The sequence below is a fragment of the Pan troglodytes genome, chromosome 16 (genome assembly GCF_028858775.2).
Source record: "Pan troglodytes isolate AG18354 chromosome 16, NHGRI_mPanTro3-v2.0_pri, whole genome shotgun sequence".
Classification (NCBI taxonomy): Eukaryota; Metazoa; Chordata; class Mammalia; order Primates; family Hominidae; genus Pan; species Pan troglodytes.
In genome coordinates this window covers 34,607,780-34,620,062 of record NC_072414.2, presented here as the reverse complement: position 1 = coordinate 34,620,062, position 12,283 = coordinate 34,607,780, and the positions used below count along the sequence as shown (strand labels likewise).

At 43.5% G+C, this 12,283-nt stretch overlaps 1 protein-coding gene across 11 annotated transcripts in view; it reads right to left on the bottom strand.

The window, feature by feature from the left end:
- Positions 1–12,283, bottom strand: part of STARD9 (StAR related lipid transfer domain containing 9) — a 144,967-nt gene that overhangs the window by 76,098 nt on the left and 56,586 nt on the right. For all 11 annotated transcript variants that reach the window (XR_010151627.1, XR_010151628.1, XR_010151629.1 and 8 more), the window contains 4 exons: positions 10,659–10,775; positions 7,688–7,720; positions 7,540–7,601; positions 6,815–6,927 (listed from right to left, as the gene is read on the bottom strand). Coding sequence is in view for 6 of the 11 variants with exons in the window: in XM_063794785.1 (XP_063650855.1) it covers positions 6,815–6,927; positions 7,540–7,601; positions 7,688–7,720; positions 10,659–10,775 (325 nt within the window). In the remaining 5 variants the exon portion in view is untranslated. The remainder of the gene's footprint in view (positions 1–6,814; positions 6,928–7,539; positions 7,602–7,687; positions 7,721–10,658; positions 10,776–12,283) is intronic.

Here is a 12,283-nt window from a genome sequence, read left to right as displayed (position 1 = left end):
GCACTCCAGACTGGGTGACAGAGCGAGACCCTCCCTCTCTCAAAAAAAAAAAAAAAAAAAAAAAAAAAAAATCCTAGGGCCCTTAAGAATCATGCTAAATCTACTCTGCCTGTGCCCTATAAATGGAGCCATAAAGCCTGGATGACAGCATATCTGCTTACAGTAAGCCCACTGTTGAGAACTACTGCTCAGAAAAAAAAGATTATTTTCAAAATATTACTGCTCATTGACAGTGTGCCTGGTCACCCAAGGGCTCTGATGGAGACGTACAAGAAGGCTAATGTTGTTTTCATGCTTGCTAACATAACATCTGTTCTATGGCCCATGGACCAAGGAATCATTTCAACTTTGAAGTCTGATAATTTAAGAAATACATTTCATAAAGCTATAGTTGTCACAGTGATTCCTCTGATGGATCTGGGCAAAGTCTATTGAAAACTTTCCAGAAAGAATTCACCGTTTTAGATGGCATTAAGGACATTCATGACTCATGAGAGGAGCTCAAAATATCAACATCGAGGGGTTTGGAATAAGTTGGTTCCAACCCTCATGAATGACTTTAAGGGGTTCAAGACTTTGGTAGAGGAAGTAATTCCAGAGTGGTGGAACTATCAAGAGAAGTAGAATGAGAAGTGGAACCTGAAGATGTGACTGAATTGCCACAATCTCAGGATCAAATTTGAATGGATGATGAGTTGCTTCTTATGGATGAGCAGAGAAAGTGGTTTCTTGAGATGGAACCTACTCCTGGTGAAGATGCTGTGTGAAATGACAAAAAAATGAAACAGAATATTATATAAACTTAGTTGATAAAGGAGTGTCAGGATTTAAGAGGATTGACTCCAACTCTGAAATAAGTTCTATTGTGAGTAAAATGCTATCAAACAGCATTTCACACTATAGAAAAATTTTTCATGAAAGGAAGAGTCAATTGATGTAACAAACTCCATAAGTTGTTTTAAGAAATTGCCACAGCCATCCCAACCTTCAGCAATCACTATCCTGATCAGTCAGCAGCCATCATCACTAAGAAAAAATCCTGCACCAGCAAAGAGATTATGACTCACTGAAGGCTCAGGTAACCACTAGCATTTTTTAGCAATAAAGTATTTTTAAATTAAGGTATGTACATTTTTTTTTTTAGACGGAGTCTCACTCTGTCACCCAGGCTGGAGTGCAGTGGCGTGATCTTGGCTCACTGCAATCTCCACCTCCCGGGTTCACGCCATTCTCCTGCCTCAGCCTCCCGAATAGCTGGGACTACAGGTGCCCACCACCACGCCCGGCTAATTTTTTGTATTTTCAGTAGAGACGGGGTTTCACCATGTTAACCAGGATGGTCTCGATCTCCTGACCTTGTGATCTGCCTGCCTCGGCCTCCCAAAGTGCTGGGATTACAGGCATGAGCCGCCATGCCCGGCCAAGTATGTACATTTTTAATACATAATGCTACTTCGTACTTAATAAAATACAGCATAAATATAACTTTTATATGCACTGGGAAACCAAAACATTTGTGTTTTTATTTTGATTTTTGCTTTATTGTGATAATTTATTGTGGTGGTCTGGAATCAAACTTGCAATATATCCAAAGCATGTCTGTATACATGTTGTTTTAGGTGAAATTATGTGGAGCATGTTCTCTGAACTCAGTAGTATTAAACTAGATACCTATAACAAAAATACAACTAGAAAATCCCTGAGTGTTAAAAAATAAACACACTTCTAAATCCATGAGTCAAAAGAAATCATATTGGAAATTATATATATTTTAAACTGATTAATGATGAAAATACTACACATTAAAACTGGTGCAATACAGCTAAAGTCATGCTTACAAGGAAATTTATAGCTATAAATAAATATACTACAAAAGAGGAGGCCAAGGCAGGCGGATCACAAGGTCAGGAGTTTGACATCTTGGCCAACATGGTGAAATCCCACCTCTACTAAAATATAAAAATTAGCTGGGCGTGGTGGCGCACATCTGTAGTCCCAGCTAGTCAGGAGGCTGAGGCAGGAGAATCGCTTGAACCCGGGAGGCAGACGTTGCAGTGACCCAAGATCGTGCCACTCCAGCCTGGGCGACAGAGCGAGACTCTGTTTTTTTTTTAAAAAAAAAACGAGGGGCCAGGCACAGTGGCTCACGCCTGTAATCCCAACACTTTGGGAGGCCAAGGCAGGTGGATCACCTGAGGTCAGGAGTTCGAGACCAGCCTGACCAATATGGTGAAACCCCGTCTCTACTAAAAATACAAAAATTAGCCAGGCATGGTGGTGCATGCCTGTAATCCCAGCTACTCAGGAGGCTGAGGCAGCAGAATTACTTGAACTTGGGAGGCAGAGGTTGCAGTGAGCTGAGATCCTACCACTGCGCTCCAGCCTGGGTGACAAAGCAAGACTCCGTCTCAAAAAAACAAAACCAAAAACAATAAAAGGGTAACTTTGATAAAGTAATTTTATATCTGTTGAATCTAGTAAAGAAGATTTGGGGCTTGTAATTAAGATATTCCTTTCATTTTTTTCTAGTAATTCATCCTTATTTTATTTTATAAATGTATTAGTATACCAAAGATTGGAATTAAAAAAAAAAAAACTGGTTCTTCTAGCCTGGGCAACATAGCTAGACTCCATCTCTAAAAGAAAAAATAAAAAACAATTAGCTGGGCATGATGGCACATGTCTGTAGTATCAGCTACTTGGGAGGCTGAGGTAGGAGGACTGCCTGAGTCCAGGAGTTTGAGGCTGCAGTGAGTCACGATCGTGCGACTGCACTCCAGCCTGGATGACAGTGTGAGACTCTGATCCAAAAACAAAAACACCACCACAAAAAAAAAACTGGTCCTTCACCACAGTTTGAGAAGCATATAGAATATCTATTAAAAACAATCACTATTGCAAATATATTACTTAATGGTAAAATGGTGAAGCCTTCCTCTGAGAACAAGACTGTCACCATTTTTATTTACTATTGTACTAGAGGTCCTAGTTTATGCAGAAAGGCAAGAAAAAAAAGGCACAAGAACTAAATGGTTGGGGTTGGGGGGAAACTCCTGTGACTTATAGATTGAATACACAGGAAATACAGAATTTTTCTCAAGTTCCAACTACCTACCTCTTGGTTTGCACCTGTACCTTTATATTAAAATAAAGGCCACAGTAAAAATACAATATTGTCTTTGTCTCACTTAGATATCAGTTTGGATCCTATAACCACTGGCCTCTTATGTGTGCTTTGTGCAGGCCCTTGTGCATTTCAGATTTCAACTTAATCTCTCATCTAATTAATAAACTTTTTAATGGAAAGGCTACTCCTTTCCTTTCTTTGGATTTAGGTAGCTATCAAGGTCCATCTCACAATTATGAACTGGAACTGCAAGTTCTTTAAGGGCTTATATTTTCATATTTCCCATGGCACCTGGAATAGTATAGGCATCTTGTAGGTGCTCAATAAATTTCTGTAGAATTGGTTTCATGCCAGAAACCACTTTCCACTTTAAAGTCATGTTCACAGAATGGATAAGCCTTAAGACAGATGGACAGGCAGATAGATAAGATATATATATCAATAAAGAAAGAAAACATTTTTTTTAAAAAGTTTACTAAGATCTCATCAGAGGGTGATGATGAGAATAACATAGTTCAGTGTGACTACTCAGGGTCCTAGCTTCCAAGACTGGTTCTATACTATTTCAGCTCATTGCTCCTTCATTAAGAAATGTCGGCCGGGCGCGGTGGCTCATGCCTGTAATCTCAGCACTTTGGGAGGCCGAGGCAGGTGGATCACCTAGGTCAGGAGTTCAACACCAGCCTGACCAACATGGAAGAAACCCCATCTCTACTAAAAATAAAAAATTAGCCAGGTGTGGTGGCTCATGCCTGTAATCCCAGCTACTCGGGAGGCTGAGGCAAGAGAATCGCTTGAACCTGGGAGGTGGAGGTTGTGGTGAGCCGAGGTCGCGCCATTGCACTCCAGCCTGGGCAATAAGTGCAAAACTCTGTCTCAAAAAAAAGAAAAGAAAAGAAAAAAGAAATGTCCACCTGTGAATTGAACAATGAGAACACTTGGACACAGGAAGGGGAACATCACACACAGGGGCCTGTTGTGGGGTGGGGGGAGGGAAAGCATTAGGAGATATACCCGATGTAAATGAAGAGTTAATGGGTGCAGCACACCAACATGGCACATGTATACATATGTAACAAACCTGCACATTGTGCACATGTACCCTAGTACTTAAAGTATAATTAAAAAAAAACAAAACAACGAAATGTCCACCTGTATTTGTAATGGTTTAAGAAAGTCCAGAGTGGCTTCAAGAAACTTGTAACACAGTCTAAGAGATTTTTTACTGGTTTAGAATGTAGTATTTCCTACCTCCCTCCCTTCAAGGATTCACTCCATAAAGGTATCCAAAAGTCTCCTGAACTTTGCACCATGAACCCTGAGATTTGAGTCCTGATCCTGTCATTGACATTGGACATATGACCCAAGCTGTATGACCTTGCAAGAGTCATATTTTCTGAGTTGCAGGTACTATACCAATCAAATCATCTAGGAACCTAGGTCTCCTTCCAGGTTCTTGATATACAGGATTCTGTTCCATTCTTCTCTTCCAATGCAATGCAAGTTTCCCAGTTTCAATTCTGTCCCAACTCTAACTGTGTGACTTTGGGAACAACCCTTAACTTTCTCCAGATTTCATTGTTTTCTGTATAATGCGGATATCTGAACTATGTCTGAGGTCTCCTCTGGTTACTCCTCCCACACATACACACACAGACTTTTTTTTTTTTTTTTTTTTTTTTTTGAGACGGAGTCTTGCTCTGTTGCCAGGCTGGAGTGCAGTGGCGCGATCTTGGCTCACTGCAACCTCCGCCTCCAGGTTCAAGCGATTCTCCTGCCTCAGCCTCGCGAGTAGCTGGGACTATAGGTGTGTGCCACACGCCCGGCTAATTTTTTTGAATTTTTAGTAGAGACAGGGTTTCACCATGTTGGCCAGGATGGTCTCAATCTCCTGACCTCATGTTCTGCCCGCCTCAGCCTCCCAAAGTGCTGGGATCACAGGCGTGAGCGACTGCACCCGGCCCACACACAGACTTTTAAGATGAGAAGTTTGACACCGCTGCATCAACTCATGGTCTGCCTTGAAAGTATTGCTTTACACAGATATGTATACCCACAGAGTTTTACAGAGCAAACTTAAACTGGTTCCTAGCAAAGGAAATGGTGTTTTTGTTGTTGTTTCTAGGCTGCTATTTATGATTAAACATTTGGGAAAAGACACAGGTAGCAGAATCAGTCACTAGCATACCTATTGCATCATCCATTTGCCATGCCCTGACCAGAGAAAAGACCAGCTCTTGATGGTTCATGTCCCACTCCTTATCAGGATTTAAATTAGCATACTACAGCCAGGCACGCTGGCTCACATCTATAATCCTAGTACTTTAGGAAGCTGAGGTGGGAAGATCACTTGAGGCCAGGAGTTCAAGACCAGCCTGGGCAACATAGTGAGATCCCATCTCTACAGCAAGTTTAAAAATCCGCTGCCTAGATGCACACCTGTAGCCCTAGCTACCTGGGAGACTGGGGCGGAAGGATCACTTGAGCCCAGGAGTTCAGGTTGCAGTGAGCTATGTTTGCATCACTGCATTCCAGCTTGGGTGACAGAATAAGACCTTGTGGCTAAAAAAATAAAAATAAAAAATAAACTAGCATACTGCTACAGGAACATAAAATATATATTACTTTTTTTTTTTGAGATGGCGTCTCGCTCTGTTGCACAGGCTGGAGTGCAGTTGCGCAATCTCGACTCATTGCAACCTCTGCCTCCCAGGTTTAAGCGATTATCCTGCCTCAGCCTCCTGAGTAGCTGGGATTACAGGTATGTGCCACCACACCCAGCTAATCTTTTGTATTTTTAGTAGAGATAAGGTTTCACCATGTTGGCCAGGCTGGTCTCGAACTCCTGACCTCCAGCAAATTCACCCATCTCAGCCTCCCAAAGCATTGGGATTACAGGCGTAAGCCACTGCACCTGGGCCATATATTACTTCTTATAAGTGGCCTGGAAAGGTAAAAACTTCGCCTATAAAAGAACCCAACTGTTGCTACTTAATAGCAGGACCTACCTTAATGATATAAGACAGATGGTACCAAGCACCAAACACCAGTACTTGGTTAGGAAACACATCAAATCCTACCCCATGTCTGATGTCTGACTACCACCACCAATGGAAGAGAAAGGGGACTGGTTTAACAGGGAACCAGTAGAGGCCATGCCATATTGGGCGCCTGCAGACCCCACCACATTCCCTACAGTTTTCCCTCTCATTCACCATGCTTTAGCCACACTGGCCCCTTGAAAACATCAAGCCTTCTCCCAGGGCTCTAGTCCATTCCACTCCCTCTTCCTGAAACACTTCTCACCACGTTACGTCATTCTTCACACGACTATACTCCTTTCAGGTCTCAGCTTAAACGTTTCCTCCTCAGAGAAGCTCTTCCTGATCACCCCATACAGGTGGGCCACCAACACTTTCCAACGTTCTTTGCCATTGACATCCATTTATTTATTAACCTTTATCACTACTTGTAATTGTTTCTTTCCTGACTCACACCCACTAGATTGTAAGCTTGCCTGAGGGCAGGACCACGTCTTCTCTATTTATCAATACATATTCAGTGTCTAGTACAGTAGCTGGCACACGATAAGTGTTCATTACACCTATGTTCAATGAATTAGGGAACATTAGGAGAGCTTCCCAGGCTTCAGTTTGGTTTCAGATCTCCAGGACCACAGTAGCTCACCTTGTACATAGGGCCCCATCTCTGGATGCTCCCTGACCCGCAGGGTATAGGACTTTTTTTGACCAGATTGCTTCAACAGATCCCGCACCCGTTCATTATAGATTTCTAGAAAACTAGAGATAAGTAGAAAAAGGCAACATAATTATATTTTGAAAAAAAGTAGAAACAACATTGAGCTAAAAATCAGGAGGTCTTAGTTCTTGTTCCAGCTCCACTTCTGACACTTTAAGGCATTGATCAAGCCAAGGTTCCCCCTTGATTCTCTTTCCATACATATACAATAGAGTTTTTTGTATTTTTTATTTTTGAGACAGAGTCTCGCTCTGTCTCACAGGTTGGAGTGCAGTGGCACAATCTTGGCTCACTGCAACCTCCGCCTCCCAGATTCACCGCACCCAGCCACAGAGGTTGTTTCTTGAGTGAATTTCAAACATGACCCTTGAGCTCTACTGTTCTGTGAAGGCATCTCAAGGGCTACTAGACAGCCAGGGTAAGTTGGGCCACAGAAGAAAAGACCTGCTTGTTAAGTCTATGGGTAGGAAATTAAGTTTTCTACAACCAAGGGCCTAAGTATCTTTCTCAGCTCTTGTACTGCAAGATATTTCTTCTGTGGCTTTTCTCCATCCCTGTGGTGACTCTGGAAGCAAAGAGAGGACAGCTGAACATGGTAGAATTTGGAGTGGAAGAAGAACTACTGTAGGTCCCAGAGCTTGGCAGGTTCTTACCTTACTTTTATCCTACAGGAGGAAGGCAGTGAGGCACAGTCTTTCTCCCTGACGAAGAGACCCTGCACAAACCAGAGGGTTGGGGTTTCATTGTAGGAATTGTACAGAGACCTACTTTGAGAGGATCCAGCCAAAAGATAGTCTATACCTCACATATCCGTGGTGTCAACCCAACAGAGGCCTGGAGAACAGAAGAAGGAAAGCATTATTGTTTACTCAAGATGATGCTCTCCCCCACAGAATACCCAGGAACCATCCTCAGCATGGGGGATGAGTGCATGGACTCCTTGTGCTAGCCCCTTCACTTCAGGCAGTTTCACTGGGGAATATAGAAGACTTTTATGTGCCAGTGCTCTGAGAGACACTCATGGGAGAAATGTACCAAATGAGAGGCATATGTATCACCATAAGAAGGAAAAGAGGAGAAGCCAGCAAACCCAAATACCTGCTTTTATGCAATGAAGATTACATTATTCTTGGATAAAAACACTTTACCAATGTTCCTCCTAGCCCCCTATACCTCCAGTCCTTACAGGCGGACTAGAGTATATGAGTATTCAAAATACACATTTAGACCAGGTGTGGTGGCTCACCCCTGTAATCCCAGCACTTTGGGAGGCCGAGGTGGGTGGATCACTTGAGCTCAGGAGTTAGAGACAAGCCTGGGCAACCTGCGGAGACCCTGTCTCTACTAAAAATACAAAAAAATTAGCCAGGCATGGTGGCGTGTGCCTATGGTCTCAGCTAATCGGGAGGCTAAGGTGGGAGGATCACTTGAACCCAGGAGGCAGAGGCTGCAATGAGCTGAGATCGTGCCACTGCACTCCAGCTTGGGTAACAGAGTGAGACCCCATCTCAAAAACAAAACAAAACAACAACAACAACAAAACACATTTAGAAAGAGGTAGTTTCTTTTCCCATCTTGTATCCGGTGCTAACCTGTACTCGGTTAAGGGCTTTATACTTTTCGTTTAGTGGCCAATTTCTTTTTTTTTTAATTATTATTTTTTTGAAATGGAGTTTCACTCTTGTTGCCCAGGCTGGAGTGCAATGCCATGATCTCGGCTCACTGCAACCTCCATCTCCCGAGTTCAAGCAATTCTCCTGCCTCAGCTTCCCGAGTAGATGGGAGTACAGGCGCCCACCACCACACTTGGCTAATTTTTGTATTTTTAGTAGAGATGGGGTTTCACCACGTTGGCCAGGCTGGTCTTGAACTCCTGAGCTCAGGTGATCCGCCTGCCTCAGCCTCCCAAAGTACTGGGATTATAGGTGTGAGCCAACACGCCCAGCTCCAATTCTTCTTTTAATGTCAAATACTATGAAATCACACTAAACAGAGGACAAAGCGAGCAATGAGCTAGGCCCAAGGCATCAGGGAAAATCATCTAAGAGGAATCATGTCCTATAGAATGTCCCTGTGTAGTGTTTATTTGTTACCCACCTAACAGGACATATATACTTTTAGAGACAGGGTCTCTTTTTATTTATTTATTTATTTTTTTGAGACGAAGTCTCACCCCATTTCCCAGGCTGGAGTGCAATGGCACAATCTCAGCTCACTGCAACCTCTCCCTCCCGGGTTCAAGCGATTCTCATGCCTCAGCCTCCCAAGTAGCTGGGATTACAGGCGCACGCCACCATGTCTGGCTAATTTTTGTATTTTTAGTAAAGACTTTGTTTCACCATATTGGCCAGGCTGGCCTTGAACTCCTGACCTTGTGATCTGCCCGCCTCAGCCTCCCAAAGTGCTGGTATTACAGGAATGAGCCACCCCACCCGGCTGAGACAGGGTCTCTTACTCTGTTGCCCAGGGTGGAGTACAGTGGCAAGATCATGGCTGATCACTGCAGCCTCAACCTCTCAGCCTGAAGCCATCCTCCCACCTCAGCCTCCTAAGTAGCTGGGACCACAGGCATGTGCCCCCACACCCAGCTAACTTTTGTATTTTTTGTAGAGATGGAGTCTCCCTATGTTGCCTAGACTGTTCTCAAATTCCTGGGCTTAAGAGATCTTTCTGCCTCAGCCACCCCAAAGTGTTGAGATTATAGGTGTGAGCTACTACACCTGGCACCCCGACCAGGATATTTCTAAACCCAAAACAAAAAGGTATTCTTAAGGAACTCTGCCCTCCTGATTTTCTGTGATAAAGGAAGCCTCTCATTAAATCCTGCATAATTTTGAAAGCCCCTGACTCAGGAGCTAGTTCTCCTGCTTTCTTCCAACACACAGATGTAACACATGTAGGCTTGGAGCTTGGCCACAATAATCAAATCTCTGCACAGCTCTAGCATGCGCTTAAGATTTAGTCCAGGTCTTGTCTACAACAAAGGTGCAAAACAGATTCAAATAATGAACCTGGAGATAAGGAGAAATTCAGCAGGACTGACAAGAACTGCTTTGTCAAAGGGAGCTGTAAAATTCTAAGGCTCTTCAGGGTTTAATAAAGAGGGGTTAAGGCCCGGCACGGTGGCTCATGCCTGTAATCCCAGCACTTTGGGAGGCCGAGGCGGGCAGATCACAAGGTCAGGAGATTGAGACCATCCTGGCTAACACGGTGAAACCCCGTCTCTACTAAAAATACAAAAACTTAGCCAAGCGTGGTGGCGGGCGTCTGTAGTCCCAGCTACTCGGGAGGCTGAGGCAGGAGAATAGCGTGAACCCGGGAGGCGGAGCTTGCAGTGAACTGAAATTGCGCCACTGCACTCCAGCCTTGGAGACAGAGCAAGACTGCGTCTCAAAAATAAATAAATAAACAAATAAATAGGGGTTAATTATTCAAAGGTTACCTTCCAATTAAATGCTGAAAAACTCAATTTTTTTTTTTTTTTGAGATGGAGTTTTGCTCTTGTTGCCCAGGCTGGAGTGCAATGGCACGATCTCAGTTCACAGCAAGCTCCGCCTCCCGGGTTCCCACCTTGTCCTCCCAAAGTGCTGGGATTACAGGCGTGAGCCCCTGCGCCCAGCCGAAAAACTCATTCTTAAAACAGAAGAAGGCTCATTCAATCTTCTTTAAAGTTGACTGACTACAGAAATCATATTCTGTCTCACAGTAGTAAGGACAATGCAAGGTTCAGGCTTGCTGTGGCATTAGGAATATATATCATCGTAATACTCACTGGGGTCCCCAGCATGGTATATGTCTTCCCAGAGCCTGTCTGTCCATAAGCAAAAAGGCATATGTTATAGCCTTTGGCAACTCCAGACAGTACTTCCATCCCTAAATCCTGGAAAACCTGTAACAACAAAAGCAGAGGAAATATCACTGTGGTCCTTCTTCTCATAACAGATTTAGAATTATTTTCTAATCTAAAAAAATATAAAATATTTCAAACATACATGACTATTAATTCACTACCATTTCATAAGAATCAATTTAGCTTCATAAAAAGATAGCTAAGGAAAATTCATTCATTCAGCCGGTCAAATTTTTTAAGTGCCTAGTGTATCTAGACACAATACTAGACTCTGAAGATAAGATACAAAAGTAATATGGTCTCTAAACTTAAGGCAAAGAGAGTGTAGAAGAGCAAAGATATGCAAGCAAAATAATTCTGTATCTCTCATAAGAAAACGTTTAAAATGGTTAATCAGGTATAGCTGCAGTGAAATATTGCCCAATAACATACAAATTCAGGGTCTTAGGATACCATACTGAAGATCAGTAAGACCAGAAGTTAGGGAGGTGTTTTCCACGTGCATTTATTTTCTACACACTCCCTCCTCAGATTGACCCTAAGAGCTGGCTGGTTCTGCTGGTCATTTACCCCTGCTTTAGTGAATCAGAAATAGGCAGAGGTCCTCATGTGAAAACTCCTGTACTTGGTATACTGCTTGGAAGTCCTACTGAGCTCTGTTAGGCAGACTCTGGTCTCAGGAAAAAATAGCCAGCTTTACGGGGAAGGCACAGCTTCCTAGTTCAGCCAGTCTTCAGCAGAATGCTACGTGGGCATCTGCATACCCACGGCTGGTACAGTGGATATTTACCCTTTGTATTGTTGCCCAGCATCAAAATACTCTTCCTTTGAATCTTTGGTTGTGTCATTCTTGGTGGGAAGCACAGCTCAATGCTCTACTATAGAAGCCAAACAGGCCAGATATTCCTCTCCACCTAGGACAACACTAGCACATGAAATGAGGCCAGACAGGGCCAGGCATGGTGGCTCACGCCTGTAATTCCAGCACTTTGGGAGGATGAGGTGGGTGGATCACCTGAGGTCAGGAGTTCGAGACAGGCCCGGCCAACATGGCGAAACGCTGTCTCTACTAAAAATACAAAAAATAACCCAGGCATGGTGGTGGGCACCTATAATCCCAGCTACTTGGGAAGCGGAGGCAGGAGAATCGCTTGAACCCAGGAAGCGGAAGTGCAATGAGCTGAGATCGTGCCACTGCCCTCCAGCCTAGGCGACAGAGTGAGACTCCATCTCAAAAAAAAAAAAGAAAGAAAGAAACGGGGCCGGACAACTAGATGTCACTTGACAACTAGATTATCATTTGAATTTTGAAAGAAAGACATAAAAATAAAGAATAGTTAATAAATTGTCCATGCTGGCATCAAGGATCCAATAGCACTGCTGCTGGACATACAGTGGTAGAAGTGCCAAGTGCGTGCTCAAATCAGATGATTCTGTGATATGGTTCTGCCTGGGGTCCCTGCTGCTTAGCATCCCATGCCTTCCTGCCCATTTTTCAACTTTCCCTTCAATTCTGTGACTCCTCTGATACGATTCCAAGGTGTAGT